At 36.8% G+C, this 22,103-nt stretch overlaps 1 protein-coding gene across 1 annotated transcript in view; it reads left to right on the top strand.

The window, feature by feature from the left end:
* The window catches only part of MTREX (Mtr4 exosome RNA helicase), a gene marked incomplete at both ends in the record, with an annotated part of 41,916 nt that overhangs the window by 5,771 nt on the left and 14,042 nt on the right, over positions 1-22,103 (top strand). The window contains 10 exons of the mRNA XM_079548606.1: positions 146-236; positions 836-960; positions 3,138-3,236; positions 4,939-5,041; positions 5,203-5,334; positions 6,426-6,505; positions 7,149-7,259; positions 8,136-8,237; positions 9,418-9,543; positions 20,119-20,269. Of these exons, the coding sequence (XP_079404732.1) occupies positions 146-236; positions 836-960; positions 3,138-3,236; positions 4,939-5,041; positions 5,203-5,334; positions 6,426-6,505; positions 7,149-7,259; positions 8,136-8,237; positions 9,418-9,543; positions 20,119-20,269 (1,120 nt within the window). The remainder of the gene's footprint in view (positions 1-145; positions 237-835; positions 961-3,137; positions 3,237-4,938; positions 5,042-5,202; positions 5,335-6,425; positions 6,506-7,148; positions 7,260-8,135; positions 8,238-9,417; positions 9,544-20,118; positions 20,270-22,103) is intronic.

Below are 22,103 nucleotides of genomic sequence, written 5' to 3'. Positions count from 1 at the left end.
AAAAAAGAATTTATAAAATTCATGATTTCCCTCCTCTTGATTCAACTTCTAGTTACTGAAAAAAAATAAGTAAATCTCTGTAAATTCATGCTTCTATACTCTCAGTCAGGAGTTTTCTATCTCAATTTTTTCTCACTTTTTCTAGATTTTGAGAAGTATGCTCTACAGGGGTTCTGAGGTTATGCGAGAAGTTGCATGGGTTATTTTTGATGAAATCCATTACATGAGAGATTCAGGTATCTTCTACCTTTTGTTTTCGTGTCTTTATTTTTCAAGAGCAAAGACTGTTTCCTTTGGAGAACTAAAATTTTGTTATTTCTTACATCAGTCATCTTAGTGCACCATAAATCATTCAAAATTTGGTTTTTTAGTGAATATGTGAAATTATTCTTTTGTGCAGCAATTTACATTTTCTTTGTTGAGAGAAAGGCAACTTTGAAGACATTTGTATAGTAACTATGTCATAGAATCAAAATGATTTGGGTTGGAAGGGACCTTATCTTAGCCCGTTCCAACCCCTCTGCGATAGGCAGTGTTGCCCCCCCAGCAGGTCAGCTGTCCAGGGCCCCATCCAACCTGAGCTTGAATGCCACAAGGGATGGAGTATCCAGTACTTCTTTTGGCAACCTGTTCCAGTACCTCACCACCCTCTGCATAAAAAAATGTCCCCCCCTAGCATCAAATCTAAGTCTGTCCTCTTTTAGTTTATAACTGTTCCCCCTTGTTCTACCAAAGATATCTGATTTTTTAGTTTTTGTTTTGTTATTAAGTGTGCTTGGCTTCAAAACTTTGCTTTAATTACATATTTCCATATGACTTTTTTTATTATTTTCAGAACGTGGTGTGGTTTGGGAAGAGACAATTATTTTGCTCCCTGACAATGTTCATTATGTGTTCCTTTCTGCAACTATTCCGAATGCTCGTCAGTTTGCTGAATGGATTTGCCATCTTCACAAACAGGTCACTTTTTTGAGGCAGTATACCTTTATCCTGGTGATCTTGTGGATGTATGAGCCTCTTTGGTCATGATGTTATAGCTTATAAATTATAGCATTTATGTACTTTTAGCCTTTGTATCTGTATGGGCTTTTGGTTCTGTGTAGGAACGTTAAAGCTATTTGTTTTAAAGGATATTTTCAGCAGTTATTTAAACACCAGCTTGATTTCAGTGAATACTCTGAAATGTGAAACACTGTGACAGTACTGTGATTTTCAGAGTCAAACCTTTTCAGGAGACTTCAAAGGGTTTACGTTTGCAATAAATAAACACCATATTCATCTCTGTTTCAAGGAAAGAAAACTTATTTTCAATTTGCATTAAAATAGGTGCATACTTGTCAGTGGGTAAGAGGCAGGATGGCAAGGTAAGAGGCAGGATGTTCATCATCTGTTTTTATGAGATCTCAGTTACAGCCTGGATATGCTTGCAAAATTCATGTAAATTCATTATTATCTAGCTGCTTTTTCTGTTAGGATTGTATGTTGGTTATGTGGTGATTTCTTTGAACGATCAGTGAATTCAGTTGCTGTCCAAAATAGGGTGCAGAAAGTGTTTATTGAGAATCTGTAATGTTGAAGGAAGATTTCCAGAAAAAAGCACACACTTGCAGTACTGAACAGCTCACTGTCATGTCAAAAGGCCTTCAGAAAGTCAGGGTTCCTAGAACAGTTAGGTAGACAGAGATAAAGCTGAACAACTGGGTGCAGGTAGGGTGCAGGGCAGGGTTCTGGCAGCAGTCAGACTGGGCAGAAGAAGGTAGGGAGGCAGTGTGCAGGTCCTTTGAACAGGCAGGGATAGCAGGCATCAGTTTCTCAGTAGTGAGTGCCATCATGGTAGTCCTTTCTGAACTGAAGATTTTCAGTCAGTAGATGTTTTTTAGTCCCTGGAATACATCCTACATAATTATAGAAATATATTACTATCTCAGGTGGTCGGCAGGTTCCTTATCACACCCGTTGCTTAGCAGCTGCTGCTTGTTCACTTCCTTATGAGTAGAGCAGTTTTTTTTCCTAGCTGACAGAGTTGTGTATTTTCTGTGACTAGTAGCTGTCCATCTGTTCTGGGACTTCTGTTTTCCACCTTTTCCCATATTCAGGGCCCTTGGTATTATCTCTGGCTTAAGTTTTCCTTGGCAGTTACTGGCTCAGATTCTCACAGCAAATTCTGGAAATTAGTTTAAGGCCAGCATTGCTTTCTTGCTCAATATAGCGTAGTTAGTATAAATTATGTAGCCTTGTTACTAGCAGTGCCAGTGCTGTTTTTACTTTGGAGTATGTGTATGATGCATTCATGAAAAGGACATGCAGAAATCAAAAGTAAATCATAAAAGCACAGGAGATAACATGTAAGCATGCAAACAAAATGACAAAGTAGGAATGTGACAAATGTAACCTGTCCCATAACTACTCAGGTAATTTTTATTCTATTTTTTATAGAGATGGTTTTGCAGACAAGATTATGTGAGTTAGAATTTGGGAAGTTAATATCCACTAGAAGTTGCTCTGGTTTTAAAAATAACCCAAAGATTTAATTCTCATATGGCTTGTGTTGAAAGGAGTGTTAGCATAAAAGAAGTCTGCTGAAGATTGGCACAAACCTTTGACTTTGTTTTGCAGATTGCTGAACTGACTTCTTAAAGTAGATTTATGCAATATTCAATGTTTTAAAGGAAATGTTTATTTTTTCTTCTAAACAAGCTTTCTTCATCCGTTAAAACCTTGAACGTTTTAAAAAGTCAACAATATTATTTTTTTGGGTGATGCAAGAAATAATGCAGGTGATATTACAAAATGGAAGTAGTTCTTTCTTTGGTTTTAAAAGATGTTAAGCCACGTTGAGTCTGTGTAGTAATGTAGAAGAGAACGTTACCTGTCTTTTTCTGATTCGTGAGAGAGAAATTTTATTGTCAGCTTGTGTCCTAAAGGATTTGCAAGGTTTCATGTATTTAAGTAGCATCATTAGTATAAAATCCATATACAGGACAGAAATTTTAAGTTAGTTTCTTTGAGTCTTAGATTCTGGCTTTTAAAAATACATATTTTGATAGTAATGCATTAGATTTTCCATTAAGCAAGTATATATATGCATTATAATTAGAAACATAAAATATTTGTATGTATATTGTTCTTTGTTGTAGCCTTGCCATGTGATATATACAGACTATCGACCTACTCCACTGCAGCATTACATATTCCCAGCAGGAGGAGATGGACTACGTCTTGTTGTTGATGAAAATGTAAGGAATATTCAGTTTGAAAGGCTTTTTTCCTAGCTTATCAGTAATGAACTTCATCTTTTGCAAAATTTGATTGGCTATGCAAAGGATATGTGTGTTTATAATGTGAAGAGGGTAACAGTGATGTCTGAGTGGCTTTTGGAGTCAGATAGAAGAGAGAGATTTTGTTATCTGGAGTCATGTTTTCCGCTTAGTAACGCTTTGCTGAGTTGTTTAAAGCACCCTTACCCTTGTTTTCTGATACTTCCTTTAATGTTTCTCACTTAATTTTTATTTTTTTATTTTTTTTAAATGTTGAAATTGACTTCAGTTAAGGAGGCAAAGTGTTTCTGTGTGTTTAGGTGATTCAGAAATAGTGATGTGTTTAAAGTTCATTAATGACTTGTACAGTAGTATCTTATGCCATGAACAGTAGGTCTTCATTGGGCAGCGTATTTTCATAAATACATTCCAAAAAGTCAGTTTTGCTCTTGTGTTACTGTATTGGATATACCTGTCAAGGTTTTGGTAGCTGGAGCACTGCAGGGGTGGCATCTGTGAGCAGAGCCCTACAACTGTCTCATGGCAGATCCAAAAAGGACCCACTGCTGCCAAAGCTGAGCCACGAGCAATGCTGGATGTGCTCTGGAAAAACACAATAAAGAAAGGAAAAAACTTCTGTGTGGAAGTAGCTGAAAGAAGGGAGTGAGAAAATGGGAGAGAAGCAAACCTGCAGCCACTAAGGTCATCGTGGGGTGGCAGGAGGTACTCCAGATACACCCTGCAGCCCGTGGAGAGGGCCATGGTGCGGCAGGCTGTCCATTTGGAGCCTATGGACTTGTCATAGAGCAGATCTGCGCTCGTAGCCCATACAGGGCTGTGGCATGAGGGAAGCTGTAGCCCATGGAGAGCCCCTGCAGCAACAGGCTCCAGGCCCGAGCTGCTGCCCAGGGATAGGAGCCCACTCTGGAGTAGGAGGTCTGGAGAATTTGTCAGTCATGGTGCTCCATGCTAAAGCAGTGTGCTCCTGAAGGATGTGTCTGGTGGTACGAAGCCATTTTGGAGCACCACTTGGAGAGCTGCAAGTCTGCAGGATCGGGGGGGGAAGGCTGGCATCCCATGGGAGGAACTCTGTGAAGCAGGGGCAGGGAATGGCCATGAAGAAGTTGAAAAAATGAACCATTATTGGCTGATCCCTGCCCCCCTGCGATACTTGGTGGGCTGTGAGGAATGTGTTTTTAGTTTGCTTTTAGTTTCTCAGTGCTCTAATCTGTTAATAAAAGGCAAAAGTACATCAGTCTCCCTGTGTTGAGTCTGCTTCACCTCCTGTGGTAGTTAGTGATTGATCTCCCTGTCCATATGTCAACCCTTGAGTCCTTCTCATCTTATTTTCTCACCCCATTAATTTGATAAGAGAGTATGAGAAAGCAGTGTAATAGTGTTCAGTTGGCCATCAGTGTTAAACCAGTGTAGTCATTCAGCATGTCTATTGTAGTAGGTGGTATAATGATTAGAATAATGTGCACTAAACCAAAGATACAAATGTAATTCTGACAATTCTGAGCTGTGCCATTAGTGATGTCTCTTGCTGGCTTTATGCATTATTTTGTCCTTCAACCTGTAAATATATAGTAATGGTACTCAGTATGTAAAGTATTATGAATTTGTTCAGTAGGCTGTTGTAAGAAGTAATTGTTTTATAAAGGTTGTCTTCTATATCTAGGGAGATTTCAGAGAAGATAATTTTAATACAGCAATGCAAGTGCTCAGAGATGCAGGAGACTTAGCAAAAGGAGACCAGAAGGGCAGGAAAGGAGGAACAAAAGGTGAGTTCTTAACTGATTTCTTACAAAACTATGCTATTTTTGTTTGTTTGTTCGTTTGTTTGAAAAGAAAAAAAAAGGTTGCACCTAAGTTATGCTTCTATTTTAGATCTTCTGGAAGATAAATTTTTTGCTAAAATGAAATTCGTGAAATCTCTCTGCAGGCCCTTCCAACGTATTTAAGATTGTGAAGATGATCATGGAGAGGAATTTCCAGCCTGTAATCATTTTCAGCTTCAGTAAGAAGGATTGTGAAGCCTATGCTCTTCAGATGACAAAGTTGGATTTTAATACAGGTAACAATAAGTAAAATGCAGTTTATCCCAAGTTGTAATATTACTTTAAGTGTTATTCTAGATAAATATTTCTATTTCACTTATATAAAAACAAATAAAAAAAACGCTTACTGCTTTCTTATATGCCATTCCAGTGCATCAGCCTATTTTCAATAGGAATGTATTCATATGCAGAGTAGTATGTGATCATTGCAGTGTTCAGCTGTATTCTATTTGAATGTTTTCTTTAGAATAGATATCACTGTGATAATAGTGCAAGAGATTCTAGAAAATTCTGTTTGGAAATCTGATTATTCTCTCAAAGTTAAAATGGTCGTATAACAAGGCACTGTTCTCTCTCAGCTGTTCAATCCACTTTTCTTACTTCCTCTCCCGTCTACTTAAGTAAAAACTCAAATGCTGAACTGAAGTTTGTTTTTTTTTGGTTTTTTTTTTGTGGATTAAGTCCAAGCTTGGAAAATGAGCTTCAGTTCATGGCCCATAAATTTTTGGAGTAGTTTCAAAATTATAAGAGAGATGTTTTAAATCAGAATATTGTTTCATGTTTGTGAGCTGTTCAGAGTTCTTGCTTGCTCACTTGTCCCAGTCATGGTGCATTCTGCTTCAGATTGCAAAAAATGTGCAGCCATTTCAGTATGAAAATGTAAAGGTCTGCATCATTATAGAGATATGTATTTCTGAGCTTTCTTTGATCATACCTTTAAATGCAAATTCTTGATGTTTCTGGTACTTGTGTGGAGTGTAGGTAAGGCTTAAGAATTAGTGGCGGAGAGGACAGTGAAGGACTAGTAGGTAGGAGGGAAATGTGGAGATTCATGACATAAACAGTACAAAAAGCTGAGAAATCTCGATGTTGATAGTAGCTGAGGTTTGGGTTATTTTCCAGGTTTGTCCTAGCCTTTCCTTTGCAGCCCGCATTCGTTAGTTGTCTGATGCGGATAGATATGGGTGGTTTTGTGTAGATTTTACTGCCTGCCTTTGCACTACTTCTATTGTGACGTTTTACAGATCTCAGAATGTCATAATTGCTTTATTTACATAGCTTATTAACCTTTTAGATTTTGTTATAAAATTACAAATTGCTTTCTCAGATGAAGAAAAAAAGATGGTTGAAGAAGTGTTCAATAATGCAATTGACTGTCTGTCAGATGAAGACAAAAAACTTCCTCAGGTGAGAAGACTGAATTGGGGGAGCTGCTGGTCACCTGTTCTCTGTGACTTTTGAGGCCATGGGTTATGAATAATAGGCTCAGAAATAATAAATTGATCTCACTAAATTTACTGTTCCTTGCATTGCTCTTTGGCTTTGTGAAATAGGGCTCTGTGACCAGGATTCTTTCTTGTTGGGATTCTAACAAATCATATGTGGCAAAATTGAACAGGGAGCTCTCACCCTTTGTTTCAGTGTTGTTTCTTTTAGGTATGTTTTTCAATACACACAAGGGCTTATAAAACTGTCTGAAGAGTTCAACCACAGATGCGTTGTGCACTTTATCAGATATCAATTCCTGAGCCTCTCAGAAAGTTCTTTATATAGACAAATACTGATTGCAAATGTGAATTACAGTGTGGCTACACAGTTGACCTTACCCTATTGAAGAACTGCTCCAGTTTTGAAAAGGTTGACTGTTGGCTTTGCAGTTGTTATCATTCCTAATTCTCAATAGAAAATAAATTGAGGGGGTCTTTATTGTATTTAGAATCAGGAAATGGTGGACTTTATAAACTTCAAGAGATTTTCAATACAGTTGTTTTGCTTCTGCAGAGCACATTACACTTTGCTTACTAGTGTTAATTAATGTGTTTCTTCCCAGGTTGAGCATGTGCTGCCTCTTCTGAAACGTGGAATAGGCATCCATCATGGTGGTCTGCTTCCTATCTTAAAAGAAACCATAGAAATTCTTTTTTCAGAGGGCCTCATAAAGGTATGTTTTATGTCCACATTTGTATTTTTCTTGTTCTGGCATACGGTTGATCATCCAGACAAACTAAGCACAGACTGTATACTGGTATACAGTGGGAATCTGTTTCTTGAGTGAAAAAGGGGAGAGAAAAGGTCATTGCAAATGCCAAACTGAAAAGTGCTTTGTGCTTTGGGTATGCTTCTAGCAGAATTAGGGTGTTGTTTTGGTTTTTTTTTTTTTTTTTTCAAACGCAGTATAGTAAGTAAGCAGTTCTGAAAAGAGCTACATACATTTAGAGGGAAGGGGTCTATCTTGTGGATTTTAATATTGAGCTCTACAAGTGTCCTTAATTTGTTGCATCTCCTTTCCCTTGAAGAACACGTGTATTTGCATAAATACCTCCATGTTTATCTGGAAAAAAAAGAAATAAGCTGCTTTTTACCCCATGTTAAATGCTTTAGTCTTTTACGCTTTGATGCAGATGTCTTATGTTAGTACATAATTACATCTGTAATTTTATTTTATTCTAAAGTATTAAAACATACATAGTCCAAGTCCAAAATTTTTGTCTATTGTATGATGCATGCTTATGAAGAAGCAAGTTCAAGAGGCAGGAGTGATTTTTGAAATCCTACAAGTGCTTCTAATATTTAATGCATTTCCAGGACTTGTGTTTACTTTGGCACATGGTGTCATGTAACTATTCCTCTTGTTTTCCTAGAAGAAGTAAGTGAAGGAGAAAGAATGTTTTTGTTGCAGTTTTTAAATATTGAATGCTTCTATGTTCCTATGTTGACAGTATGTAAGAAGTGCAATCTGGAGTTTTTGCAATATTTAACTACTTGCATTTGCTTAAGAGTCTGTTTTTGCTTGCCTAACTTTGGTTTGTTTATTTAGGCCTTGTTTGCAACAGAAACTTTTGCTATGGGAATTAATATGCCAGCCAGGACTGTACTGTTTACAAGTGCCTCCAAATTTGATGGGAAAGATTTCCGATGGGTATGTGAAAAAGAGGTTCTATGGGAGAGTGATTCAATCACGTTACTTAAACTTTTAGAAACATGAACTTTACTGTTGACATATCCATTTCAGTGTAGTAGATTTGGTTTTTTTTCCAAAATATTTTTATTTGTTCACTACTCTCTTTCCTGAAGACAAGATTCTCCAGAGTACACATAAAATTATTAAATAGATACAGCAAAAGAACATCAAACACAAACTTGTGCTGAATATTGGACTGGTCTAAGAGTTGTGCGCAATTTCTCGTGGAGTGTGAATATCTTTTCATCCATGTCAGAGGAGTCTGAATAATACACCGACTCAGCATTGTGTCATAACGATAACTAGATTTTGATAGACCCAAGAGAAAAGATGGTTTTCTTCTGAGAGAATATTGATTTTTCTGTTATAGCACATTGTTTTGGGTATCCCATAGAAGAAGAGAGATGTGAGAAAGAAGAAACAGGTTCTTAAACATCTGGAACTGAATTTACTTGAATGTTTTAAACATTTAAAGCAGATGTCTGATTCACATGTAAATAATACTAAGGTTGTGTAAATCATCACAGAGAAGCTTTATAAGTGTTATAGTTTATCTTTCAAAGTTGGGAAAACAGGTAAATGGAACAAGTGAGAATGTGTTTTGAAATAAACATGTCTCTTTGGTCTTAATTTGGCTTTTCAGTTCCACACTTTGTTCAGTCTGATTGGATGACTTAAAATATGCAATAATTAGCTGTCTTTGTGCATCAGACCTGGGCAACTGCTGCTTTTAAAATGTTATAGCACATGCTTTTTTAATCCATTGTTGAAGATATATTACAGTAATCTCTACCATGTGTAGTAATATTCTATGGTGTGAGGTATGAGTAAAACTTGTTTTTTTGCTTATTAAAACAGTGATAAGTGTTAAGAAAATTGCTGTAGTTATGTATCATTAAATGTAGCCATGAAAATGCTGGTCAAGTTATCCTGTTGATACATAAGGATGGATTTGTCTGAGCAGCTTAGTCATCAGTGCAATGACTAACGAATTTGATCGGTGAAAACTCCATGTCATATGTGACCGTTTTGTTAGTTTTTATACATTGTGAGCATGTACTGTGTGTGTAATTATAAATAGCTCTTTCTGTGTTCTTGCTGTTTTTCTAATGTTTGTTATTTTTCTCTTTTATATTAGATCTCCTCAGGTGAATACATTCAAATGTCAGGTCGTGCAGGTCGCCGAGGTATGGATGACAGAGGAATAGTAATTCTTATGGTGGATGAAAAAATGAGTCCAACAATTGGCAAGCAACTTTTAAAGGTAGGATAAATGTAACTTTTTTATTGATTTTTGTTTTGTTTTTAGTTTTTCAGAGATCTTCAGGTAGAATTCTGTCTTGTGTTCTGATACTAATACTGCAGTGAACTGTTGTTTTTTGCTGACCAGTCAATTGATGAGTGTTACTGACCTTTAAAGGTTTGCTGAACTCCCAAGAGTAGTGAAAGTACTGGTTCTGTGATGAAATAAAGAATGTTAGTGAACTTTTCGGTGTAGTAGACAAACTGGTCAGAATCAAGATGAAGCAGAAAAATGGGGTGCATAAGATGACTAAAAAAAAGGTTGACTGTCAGTGAGCTAAAATTAGCTATGAAGAAATTCACAATGCATGAATCAGAAGAGGTTCTGTAATATAACCATTAGATTATGGGGCTTCTGCAAACTATAATGGATGTTGTTATAATTAATTGCAAATTTCCTTTATAATTGGGATATGAGAAGCTGCAGTCATTCTCACTTTTATTTAAAGTCTATGGCCAAAGTGACCATAATGAATCAAAATTTTCTGCTGTGTCTATAGACAATCGTAGACTACTTGCAATAATTGTGCAAATGCCTAAAAATCGAGCACTTGAGGAATGGCTCAGCATGCTGATCAGGAGCATAAAAATGGCAGATCATTATTTTTAGTGTTAGTATAAACTGTGGAAATCATCATAAAATCAACATCAGGAATACTAATCAAAGGCTTGCATCTGTAGGTCTTGTACTGGAAAAAAAAAAAGTTCAAAAGCTAGTAGTTCTCTATTTTGTTCAGGGAAATCTAAGAGCAAGCTAAAATATGTGCTTGGCTGCTGTTAGTTCTGTGTCTCGATCTCTCAGTGCTACATGTTGATTCATAACAGCCATACGAGGCATGCAAATAGTGTTTGCCTTCTGAAGTCAGAATTTTCATGAATGTTTGCTAATAAGTTTTGAAAAATACTCCAGCTCATTCATGTAGCATTAATCTTTGAATTTATTTCTTAATTTTGGTTTGTTTTCTCTTTAGAATTTACTTGTGGCATGTGTTTGCACTCTTAAAGCATATGTGCCTGTCAGCAGTATTTAAAGACCATGTATTTTAACTAGATCATTGAGTGTCATTTTGTGGTACACTTAAAGAAGGATTTCCATCACTGAAAAACCAAACATCTGGAGATGCAATATGAGAGAAGAAAATACTTCATTTTTTTACATTTGTAATTTTGGTTGTTTGAAAACTATAGAACTCAATATACGATATTATAAAATACAAGGAAAATATTATAAGATATAAGTATTTTATGATTTCCTTACGATTTTGATACCATCTATATATATTGTTTTTTCTGGATTTTGAGGGAATAATAAGGAACATTTCCATTATTGGAACTACAAGCTTTTTTGTTTCTTTTGAATTATGACGAAACAAAATTGGGGAAAATGCTGCAGACTTCTTCCATGTCTGTATTATGTCTTGGTTATTCTCCACTGATCTACCTAAATTTACACATTTCATTAATTTGTCACGCTGCTTCATCAGAAAGCAAGGACTGAATTGAAATTTTCTTTTAAAAAGATTGGAAAGGACTATAATAATTGTACTGATGGCTTTTGAATCTTCTGTAACTCTTCAGCCAGTTGCTGAAAAGGTAATAAAAGCAATAGTTTGAAATGAGCAGTGCAGTATTTAAATATAAATATATTTTTTCTTTTTTAAATACAAATCAGGACAAGGATGCATGCCAACTATGTTTTCTACAGTATTCATCCTGTACTCAACATTAAGTGCACTTAGATTACAATTTACTTAGTGATGACCAGTGTTTATCTGTGGGGAAAATGATGACTGTGTTTTGTAATGGTATTTTGCTGCCACATCAAATTTTTTGTCTTTTCTCCAGGACAAGCTAAAGATTTATGTGGAGAAATTTGGATTAAAGATCCTTATTGAGAAAGATAGGACACTCACATAACAAAATTTATATAGTAGCTCTTTAACCCTTTTGTGTATCTGATTCCAAACATTTCCTGAATGCTAGAGTAAAACATCTAAGAAATAATGTTATCTGCTGCTTAAGCCTGTGATCAGTTAATTAAGGGCTCTGTGTGTGTACCAGTAATACAGAGCTGTGCTGTTTGGCTATAATGCTGTTCTTTGCGATGTTGTGTACAGTACTTCAAGCTTAAAATCCAAAGTTCAAATCCTAGATTGAGTTCTTATGCAGGATATTTGTAAGTGTTTCTTAAACTCGGTGACATGCATTTGTCTTCTGCAATGTAACTAGGTTTTTTGTTTATCCTTAGTGTTGTTTGACCGCTGCGTGTTTCATAAACTGATTACTTGCTCTAATCCACAAAACTAAATGCTTGCAGTACTGTTGGAGAGCTTTCTGAAGACAGTACATTATGGTTTTACGTTTGCATAGAATGAAGTATTTTATGAGAATTCTTGAGGGAGGGAGAAGGGAGTCTGGATGAGAAATTCTCAACTACAGTATATTAGTTTAGGTGACAAATGAAAAGCTGCTTCTTGACACTAGATGGCCTTTGAAACTAGAGCAGCATCTCTCTGGTTAGCATTTGGCCATGCAAGTCTCTGTAAGAACACATGCTAATTGAGATCCTGAACTGTGGTAATCTGTTATTTCTCTAAAAGTCAAAAATCTCTAGCTAACTGTGGAAATGAGTATACTCATTTGTATACTGTATACTGAAAGAAAATATGCTAGTATAGGTTTTAGAGAGTTGAATTAGAGTTTATCATTGCTTTGCTTCTACTTACTTCTCAGGAGAAAATAGATGGACTGAAAAATTGAAAGAAAACATTTGTCTAACCAGATAAAATATAGACTTGTGCTCTCCTTGTCATGTGTGTATGGAACATGAAATGCCCCAGCGCCAAGTTGCAGAAGGCCACATCTGGCTCTTTGGCAGGGCCTTCATTGAGTGACAGTACTGCACCTGCTATGCTGCTATGAGAAACCCATCTGATCTCCTGTACTTCGTTTTGTTTCCTAGGTTATTTTATTGTAATAGCCAAATGGATAGGGCAGCAATTCTGAGCATTTAATACATTTCACTTTAAGTCCCTGCCCATTTTATGTCCACAGTGCAGTAATGCATTGGAAAGTTTCTCAGATTTGCAGGAGCCCGAATCGTTGTTCTATGATTATTGATGCAGCATCGTTAGATCGTGTGTTCTAGTCAGCTGCTCCTCGTTGCATATAGCTCAGTTCCTTTCAGACTCCCAGTTACAAAGAAAGTTCTATTTTGTGTGGAAAAAGAACACTAGCATAAAAATAAGTAGATTTATGCTGATCAGGAGTAAATGTAGGACTGAAAGTGGTGAGATATTGAGAAGACATTTTGATTGTTAGAACAAATTTTCTGGAATACAGGCAATCTGACAAAACTTTTTTCGCAGTAAGTGAAGCTGTCTGTCTGCAGAAGGGATTAATAGTAAGCTTTTGCCACCAGTGTTGTTTTTTGTGTATTTTAGCTTTAGAAAGTGTAACAAAAGAAAGAAACAAAAAAGAAAATCAGAAAATGAAGAAAATGTTAGTTAATGTACAGGGAGTATAAAACATACACAGAAGGAATTCACTTAATCTTTGACTATGCTTTTATGCTCCTTCCTTTGGCTCGTCTGGTATTGACTAATAAGGCTCTGAGCCTGCTACTTGTTGCTTGCTGTGTTTTCATACAAACAAGTACTAGCTGCAGGATCAAGTCTGGAGAGTGGCAGTCAATGGCTCCATGTCTGGATGGAGGCTGGTGATGAGAAGTGTCCCCCAGGAGTTAGGCGCTCTGATTGATACTCTCTGATATCTGGATCAAAGACACTGACAGTGGGATTGAGCAAGTTTGCTGATAATACCAAGCTGTGGGGTGTAGTCAGTGCACCAGAGGGATGGGATGCCATCCAGAAGGATGGGGACCTAGACAGGCTTGAGCAGTGCACCCAGGTGAACCTCATGGGATTCAACAAATCCAAGTGCAAGGTCTTGCACCTGGGTCAGACAACCTTCACCAGCAATACAAACTGGGGGATGAAAGGATTGAGTGCAGCCCTTCTGAAAAAGGCTTGTAGGTACTGGTAGATGGCAAGCTGGACATGAGCCAGCAGTGCGCCCCTGCGGCCGTGACTGCCAACCTGATCCTGGGCTGCATCAAAAGTAGTGTGACCAGCAGGTCAAGGGAGGTGATGCTGCCCCTCTACTCTGCACTGGTGAGGCCCCATCTGGAGGTGTCTGGTATCCCTGTTCACTGCAGGGGAATTGGACAAGGTTAACTTTCAGTGTTCCTTCCAACTGAAAAATGTCTGTGATTTGGGAGTGTGTATCTAGTGCAGCAGGTAATACACTCCAGTGTGACTGTTATTCCCTTAGCCTTCAGTCCCTTGCCAAGTATCAGTTTAACATACCAGCTTAATTGTAGAATTGTATTTTCATTTGACTGTAAGCTTACTCATATGGAAAAAGGAAAGAAAAAAAAAAAAAAGCATTAGCGTTTGAAAAGCTTACCAAAGTCTACTTTGGGAGAGAAATAGGCTGGGTTTTGACCATAACACTTGTTAGAAAAGCCATTGCAAAATCTAAACAAACACATTGTCACTAATAGTTTGAGCACTGCATAACCTTCCTTCTTTGTAATTCAGAGTTGTGAAGTAAGTGAGAATCTCAATGAAACAAACAAGTTTTGGATACTTGGTCAAAATTTACTGTAAAAATATGTTTTTTACTTTTATTTTAAACTGGCAGACTTCTGCTTTGTTCTTCCAGAGCTTGGATTGCAGAAATTTTCCAGGCTTCAGTTCAGGAAGACATTTAACTTCCAACCTTAGTTTTAAAATCTGCTTTGAGTCAATAAGACTTTAGTGTGAAATTGTGGAAGCAACTGTTCGATGGGAGACAGATACTCAAAGACCATCTTGTACAGCCTTACATTTTTATAGACAAGCTAGCAGATAGAAAGAACTACTTGCTCTTTTCTTCCAACATTTACAGTCAAAATGTAGGGAGATCAAGTGTATCATATGGCATATAAAATATCTAGTCACTGTTGGACTACAGTTGATGCTCTTCCTGAGCCAGGAGAACTAAGCTAACTGCTATTATTTATTAATTGTGGTTGCTGCTTATTCATACCAGAAGTTACTTGAAGTTTTTTTTGACCTCTGTGGAAGCATTTTGTCCCCAGCTGTCATATTTTTTGGAAATTTACTGTTGTTATGATGAACTTACCACTGTCTATTGCAAATTTAAATACATTCTGAATGTTTAAGCTAGGAGTTCTCTGTCTTCTTATTCTTAAAGCTGTTAAGGTGTGATATGAGGACAAGATTTCCTTTGTGGTTTTTTTTTTGTTATTTTTTTTTTTTTTAGAAATCTGCTGTATTTGAGACCACATTTTCTTTAAGCTTCAAAGTGGTGTATTTTTACTGAAACTGTAAGTTGTCACTATCACTGACGTGACAGAATTCTGTAGTAGTGGATCTGAAACCAGGAAGAGTAACTGAATTAGCTTCTGAGTGCAGATACAGCTCCTACTTGCTGTTTTACATTTGAGTTTCTTTCTAGTACATCTAGCTTGAATGCAGCAAAATTTGTTTCTCAGATGTTATGCAAATGCAGTTATAGAGTTATCAGCATGGATCCAAAAGAATCATTGCGCAGTAGAATGCTGAACATTTGTTAAATTGCTGGATTTGTTCCTAGTGTGTTTTCATCCTGTGCAGAAAATTAATGCGGCATCATATGATCCTGTATCAGAGTGATCTGTATTTGAAATTTTAAAGTTAATGTACAGTAATTGTATTGTATAAAATACTTAGCTCTAAAGATTTGCCTGAAAGTTTAAATATTACTTTGTTAAGTCAGGATACCTCTGTAGAAGCATGTAGGATTTTTTTTTCCATTCTGTTTTTTTTCTATGCTCTGTTCAGAGGTTTGAGTTATAAGCCTGAAGTAAAACAAAGGGATGGTAGGAGAGAAAGTTCTATCATTCAAAGCTAATTTGGTAGGTGCAAGAAAATAAGGGTATGTTTCGTGAAAGAGAAGCTGATATGTTTATTTTACTTTAAGCCTTTTATTACAATTGGAGTTTTTGCGAAACCAAAATCAGAATGTTTCTCATTAGTAAAACCTGCGAAAAGAAATCTGCCATTCGCAGTGGCTTCTGCTTGCATTGGTACAACTGTTTTGGGGGGCAAAGCTGTGAGCCACATTGGTAACAATTTTGTGCATAAGATAGCTGTTCACTGTTTTCCGCTAAAAACTCTTCCTGAGGGTCTTCTGTGATTTTTTGCAGTCGTACTAACTTTGCTGAAGGTAATCCTACAATCACTGTAACTGTGCATTGTTTCGTATTTCTGAGAGCTAATTATTCATATACAATAACTAAGCAGTTGATATGTGGAAAAAATGCATGCTGCTACTGTATCACTGTTTGTGTCTTATGAATGTATCAAGTTGTCACTTTATTTAATGAAGTCTTTTTTTGTCTTGTGAGTTACTAATGATGACTCATACAGACAGCTGAGTGTAATTCTTTCCAACTTGTAAGGAAAAGAGTCATTGATGTCTTAAATATCAATTTGTTCTGTTATGATCTTCTTTTCTGGTTTAAAAACAAACCAAAAAAAGCTGTTGTTTCCTCTTTTGAAATTCATTTATTCAGCTTATTTGTGGAAACTTTGATAAATGAAATTATCAGTGTACCCAGTGGCCTAAAATATGTCCTGCTATGCATTTAACTTTTCTTTAGTCCTTTTGTTGCTTCTTTTGTTGCTCAAAAATACATAATTGCCTCTTTCATCCTCATCAGCTCTTAATATCCCTGTGACTTAAACATCTTATGTTCCCTGTGAAAGCTCTGCACGTTTTCCATGACAGGTTGAAGAGCAAAAAGTTCTATGCAAAATTTGTTCCCCTCTCTACATTGAAACTGTTTTGAAAACATAAGCATTTTTTCCCACTGTAAGAGAGCAGGGAGAGCAACCCTTACCAAACGTAAGTCTTGCTTAACAGCACATGCCATTAGACAGTAATGACAGCCCCATATCTCCAGCTAGGCAAGGTTTCCTATTTTTAACAGCAAGGAAAACAAAAAATATTGTATTATTTTTATTAAAAAAAAAGCTGCGAGTATCAATTCTAATATCCATTAACCTCCATCTTCACCACTTGATTTATCTTTCTAATAGATAGGAGCAAGGAATGTATGACTAGCGACCTCTTTGATTTGATTGTATAAGATGTTCCATTGTAAAATCATTGACAGTGAAATAGGACACAGTGTGTAGTGCTCTAATTTTCAGTTAATTATTAGCTAGATTATTTCTGTAATGAATTGCTCATGCCCACATTCTAATATGATCAGCTGAAACCTATTGTTTTGTTCCAACCCAAATCTTGAAAGAATGCTCCTTTTAAACTGACTTAAAACTTATTAAGAGGTGGAATGTTTGCAAGAACACCAAATGGGTTATTAATTTTTGAGAACTTTAGTTCATGTATCCAAGCTGTTCTTGTTTATCTAGACTGTTCCTAGCTGGAGCGATAAAAATCTTTGCAGAGTTGTTCCCTCTACTCTAGTCTTTTTTAGTTGTGGGTTTTTTTTTGTTTTGTTTTGTTTTTTTAAACTTATTCAGAAATAAATCTGTTGCTACTGTCTGTTGAAGACTGGAGGCAGTAGACTGTTCTCTCTGAAGTGAAAGAGTTGCTTGCAGAAGGGAGATACCTAAGTGGTAGCTCTTCGATATTTAATTCGCAGATGCGGGATGTGTTTGGAAGTGACTGTTCAGTGCACCTCTAAGCAGTTAAACTTTTGCATGACTTGCTGCTTCTTCCCTTCTCTAACATAGAACCTTTTCTCTGAAACTGTGGAATGGATTTCTGCACAGACCAGAAGAACTTGAGGCAGATGATTGCATACCTTAGTCTGTAGAAGGGTAAATTGATTAACCGAGGTATCTGTGGTAGCAGATCAGCTAAATGTCATGCATATGCTTCACAGTATTTTAAAGAAAGTGATAGTGAGTAGTGAGGAAACTGGTGACATGGAGTTTTACAAGAGAAAGGAATTCAAAGAGGAGCAAAAACATGACAGATAAAATGTAACTTATACTTATTTGCTTCCTTTTCCTTTAGTATCAAGCAAGCTCCAGGATGGTTGTACATTTCATTCTGCATAAGTGTTTAGGAAAGGAAAGGCCACGTTTTCTTATTGATGCGTCTCATATTTCCCCATCTCCTCTTGTTCCCTTCCACCCTGCATGTGACAAGTGTCTTTATATAACCACCAATTGCCTGTTCAGTGACCATGCCTGTGTTCTTTATTTGCCAGCAAGATCTGGTTCCCTGGTCATGTTTTGTGTGTGGTTAGCATGGAAAAATGACTGAATTTTGCTGTTAGTTTTCCTACTGCAGTTGCATAATCCGTCTGTTGCTAATAGGTATTTGAAGCAAGGATATCCAGATGATTGCTGTCCATTAAATGTGAGTCTGTTGATAGCCTAGGTTAGTCAGTAGAGAGTAGTATATGCTATGGAATTCTCTGGCAGTCAAATACAGTAAGGCTACTACAGTTCTGTTTAGGTTGGAGAAATAACAGCTTTGATTTTCAAGAAGAAAAAGTTCTCAATTTTAATTTCGCATACAGCATTGCCTACAGAACAGCACTGAGAAAGCAGGAATGTCTGGAACTTTGAGAAGAATGTGTGAGACGAAGGAACAAACACAGTTCTCAGTTTTTGCCTAAAAAAAGGATTGTCTTTATAGTATAATCTTATTTTTAAAGTCTAAAATGCTGATCATGTGTTTGAAATAAAAATTGCCACACCAGCAGTTGGCTCAAATGCTAGCTTTCAAATAAGTGTGCTTTATATTACCTTAGAAATGCGTACTGTTTCTTTCATTTTATATAATCAATGGCTATTAAGATATTATAATTACAAAATAAACAAGAGAGTTAGGCAAAGGAGACTATGATAACAAAAGAGAATAAATGGAAGGCTTACCCCTATCCTGGGCTCACTCACAAAACACCAGAAGGTGGAATCTCCAGAAGAGATCCTTCCCCACTGGTAGCCAGCTCTTAAATGGGTGTAGGAGAGCTGGAGCCAGGCTCCAGCCCTTCCAGCAGCGCAGGTGAATTGCCTTCACCTCTGCTCCTCTGGCAGACTCATGGCTCACCTCAGGTGATCAATCAGAAGTTCAGGCCATGACTCAGCAGTTCCCATACACATTTGTTTTTAAATTGCTCCTTCTTCACACTTGTACTGATTTTGAAAAGCCTTTAAAGTGAATCTGCAGGAATGTCTGGTCTGTTTTGGAATATGTTGTGCATATGTTGTAAATACAGTGTTTAATGTTGTAATACAGTGTTTTCTCACTTCCTGGTAGTACTGCTGAGAGTCTTCTGCTTCTGATTTTATTCCTCCAAATAGTTGATAATCTTATTAGCATGCAGTTAAATTACATCTTAAAGTAATGCAACTCAAAGGGTGAAGGATGAGGTACACAGTGCGATCAAAGTGATCAGTGACAGTGACGTTTTGCATGATCTCCTCAAGGACTGTACAGCTATGGCCATAGCTGGCTTAGTGAGTGTAATCCAGCTGTTTTGATTGATACCTTACTAGAGTCATAAATGCTGGTGTTGGAAATAATCTGAGCCCTCCTGAACTGGTACTGGTATAATCACTATGTCATTCTTTAGTACATGCCATTCTGTAAATGGCACTCTGTTTCAGAGAATCAAGCTTTTAGGGAGTGGTGCTTTCTCTTTCCTGGAAGATGGATATATTTAGAATAATGGACAAGAGGCACGTAATCCTGGTTTCAGGTCTTAAAAAAAGACAGCTGTGTTGTATGTTGTTTAGCATCAGCAATAGAAGTTCTCTGATCTCCAGGTATCTATAGAAACTTGAGATTTCCTCCACACTTTGCAGCTTCACAGAATCCCAGAAGGGCTGAGGTGGGCAGGCACCTCGGGGCTCATCTGCTCCAACCCCAAGCAGACAAACCCAGTGCAGGGTGCCCTGGCCCATGTCCAGGTGGCTTTTGTGCATCTCCAGAAATAGAGAGTCCACAGCCTCTATGGAACAATCTATAAACTAATTTTAGACTGAGGCTTTCCTTAGATTGAAGAAGATGCAGAATACCTATTTTCAAACAAACTTCATTGTGATCAGTAAGTCTCCTTAGGAAAAGGTATGCGAGTAAGTTTTTCCAGAATATAAAAGTAATGGATTGCTTTTAGTGGCTAAATGGCTTACTTTAAAGTTGAAGCAATGGAATCCATGTAATGGTTACAAGAAATGCAGAAGATTTCATCTGAACTTTTCATTTATGACATGGCAGTATGTATATTGTTTAATATAATGTATGTAAAGCATATAAATGTTGTTACATGCTGGGCATAAAAAAATTGCTTAGGATTTAGTGAGAGAAGTAATCTATAGTCAAGACAATTTATGCTACCCATCAAAGCAGCTCTTTGTATAAATCACATAGTGATTTGTTTGATGTGCTCCTATATGCTGCAATTAATTTATTTACTAGCTGGACAATGTTCTTGAATCTTTTTCAGGGTTCAGCCGATCCCTTAAACAGTGCATTCCACCTGACCTACAACATGGTATTGAACTTGCTTAGAGTAGAAGAAATTAACCCCGAATACATGTTAGAGAAATCATTCTATCAGTTTCAACATTACAGAGCTATTCCAGGAGTGGTAGAAAGTAAGTATCCTTGTATGTTACTCGCAATTATGAAACCTGGCATAAAAGCTACTGTAGCAGCAATGTTGGTCAATTGAACTCCATTGTCCTTGTGTGAACCTATGTAGTTCTTGTTTTCCCTATCAGCAGATGCCAGTGCACTTTTTGCTATTTTGTTACAATTTCAGGAAGAGTAATTTCCTCTTCTCCTTAAGATCTATGCTGACCTGCATTGTCAGTCTATAAAGAGGGTGTTTTCCTGAGATTTGGACAAAAATGGTTACCCCCATTGGTAACCTCTAGGACAGGAAGAGAGAAAATAATTCAAAAATTCCTGCAGTTTGCAAGAGGGGCAGAGAGGATAAGTTTTATATCTTAGTGACATGTAGAATTTAGCTAAAATAATTTTAATTTTAAGTCTCATTGCAGTTGCTAAGGCATGCTGTATTCAGAGTAGTAGTGTGTGTGTGGGGGAAAGTTAAGTTGAAACACAAAACAAAGTTCAGAGAGGACTGAGACTTTATTTGCACTCCATTTAGTTGACTAAATTTTGAGCCATGATCTTTTAATAGTGTGTTTTCATGAGCCAAAGTCAGTTTCCAAAGATCTCAGCCAATATTTGGGAATGAGAAAATTTAACTCAAAATTAAGAAGACAAGATAAACTGCTTCCTTTGCCACCCATACGTGAGCAACTCATCTGTTTGACTGTTAATAGACTATCAAGAGACAGAGTGCACTTGTGTGCAGTATATGTGTGGGACTGATAAACAAGTTCATTTTTGTCCTGATTCCCTTTGCAGAGCTTCTTACAGTTTGCAAGTGCAGTATTTATGGCAGTAGTAGTCAAACATAGTATGTGTTTCTTGAGAACCTGCCTGTTCCAATTGGCATGCCTAAATCTTCATGCTGGCATTCCAGCATTACTATTTAAATAAAGAAATGGAGCTGAAGAACTTTTTTCTGTGTGTTTTTTCACGTTTCTTGCTTAGGCACCATGGCGTTTAGAATTTTTTTAATCATTTCAGCTGCAATCTAGAATACAAAGCAGAGAAATGTTTTTTTAGGTCGAGGTGCAAATCATGTCACCAGTGTGAATTGCTAGCTTTTTTAATTTAAAAAAATAAAAGCTTGGCAGCTAAAAATAGGGAGCACTTCCCTGAATTGTGTCTCAGGCTCAACTGAAGTGAGATTTTTGAGTCACTTGTGTGTACTCAAATATCATGCACGTAGGTCAATGTGTAGAGGATGGCCATCTTTATAGTAAGTCCTTTGTTTATATCGACTTGTGTTTCCAGTGTGAGAGAAGGAAACATGTTCCTTAAAATAAGAACTGATTTGCCTAAATTAGATGTGAAAACACTTGAGGAAGAAAAGCAGTGAATTCAGAGCAATATGCATGTAAAACAGAACACATTCTCATGAGGGAAGTCATTAGAAGATGTCTGTGTGCAAATATTTTTTTGTAGGAAAAGGTCAGAGAGCCCAGCTATGCGGTGTGAATCCCCTCTTACAAATCATTGCGGGGTTTTATGGGACTTCTCTTTCCCTTCTAAGTCAGTGATTTCTGGACAATTGGTGGCCCAGGCTTCTCTGTTTTCAGGCTTGTTTACAAAATGTGCTGTGGTTTGTTTGGGTTTTAAAAATAAACAAATAAATGATGGTAAGTACTATGTTTAATTTACTATAAATAAAATTTATTGGACACTCTTAGAAATTTCCAGTTTTTCAGAAAACGGATTATTGCACACAGAAAATATGTCTTGAAAATACTGGTTTTGTGGTTGTGAAAGAGAAACATCGACTTCTACATTTATGAAATTATTCATGTCCATGAGATTTTACTTTTTATTATA

This window comes from Tetrao urogallus (assembly GCF_951394365.1).
Source record: "Tetrao urogallus genome assembly, chromosome: Z".
NCBI lineage: Eukaryota > Metazoa > Chordata > Aves > Galliformes > Phasianidae > Tetrao > Tetrao urogallus.
The sequence above is the reverse complement of the archived record's forward strand: the minus strand, read 5'-3'. Positions and strand labels throughout refer to the sequence as shown.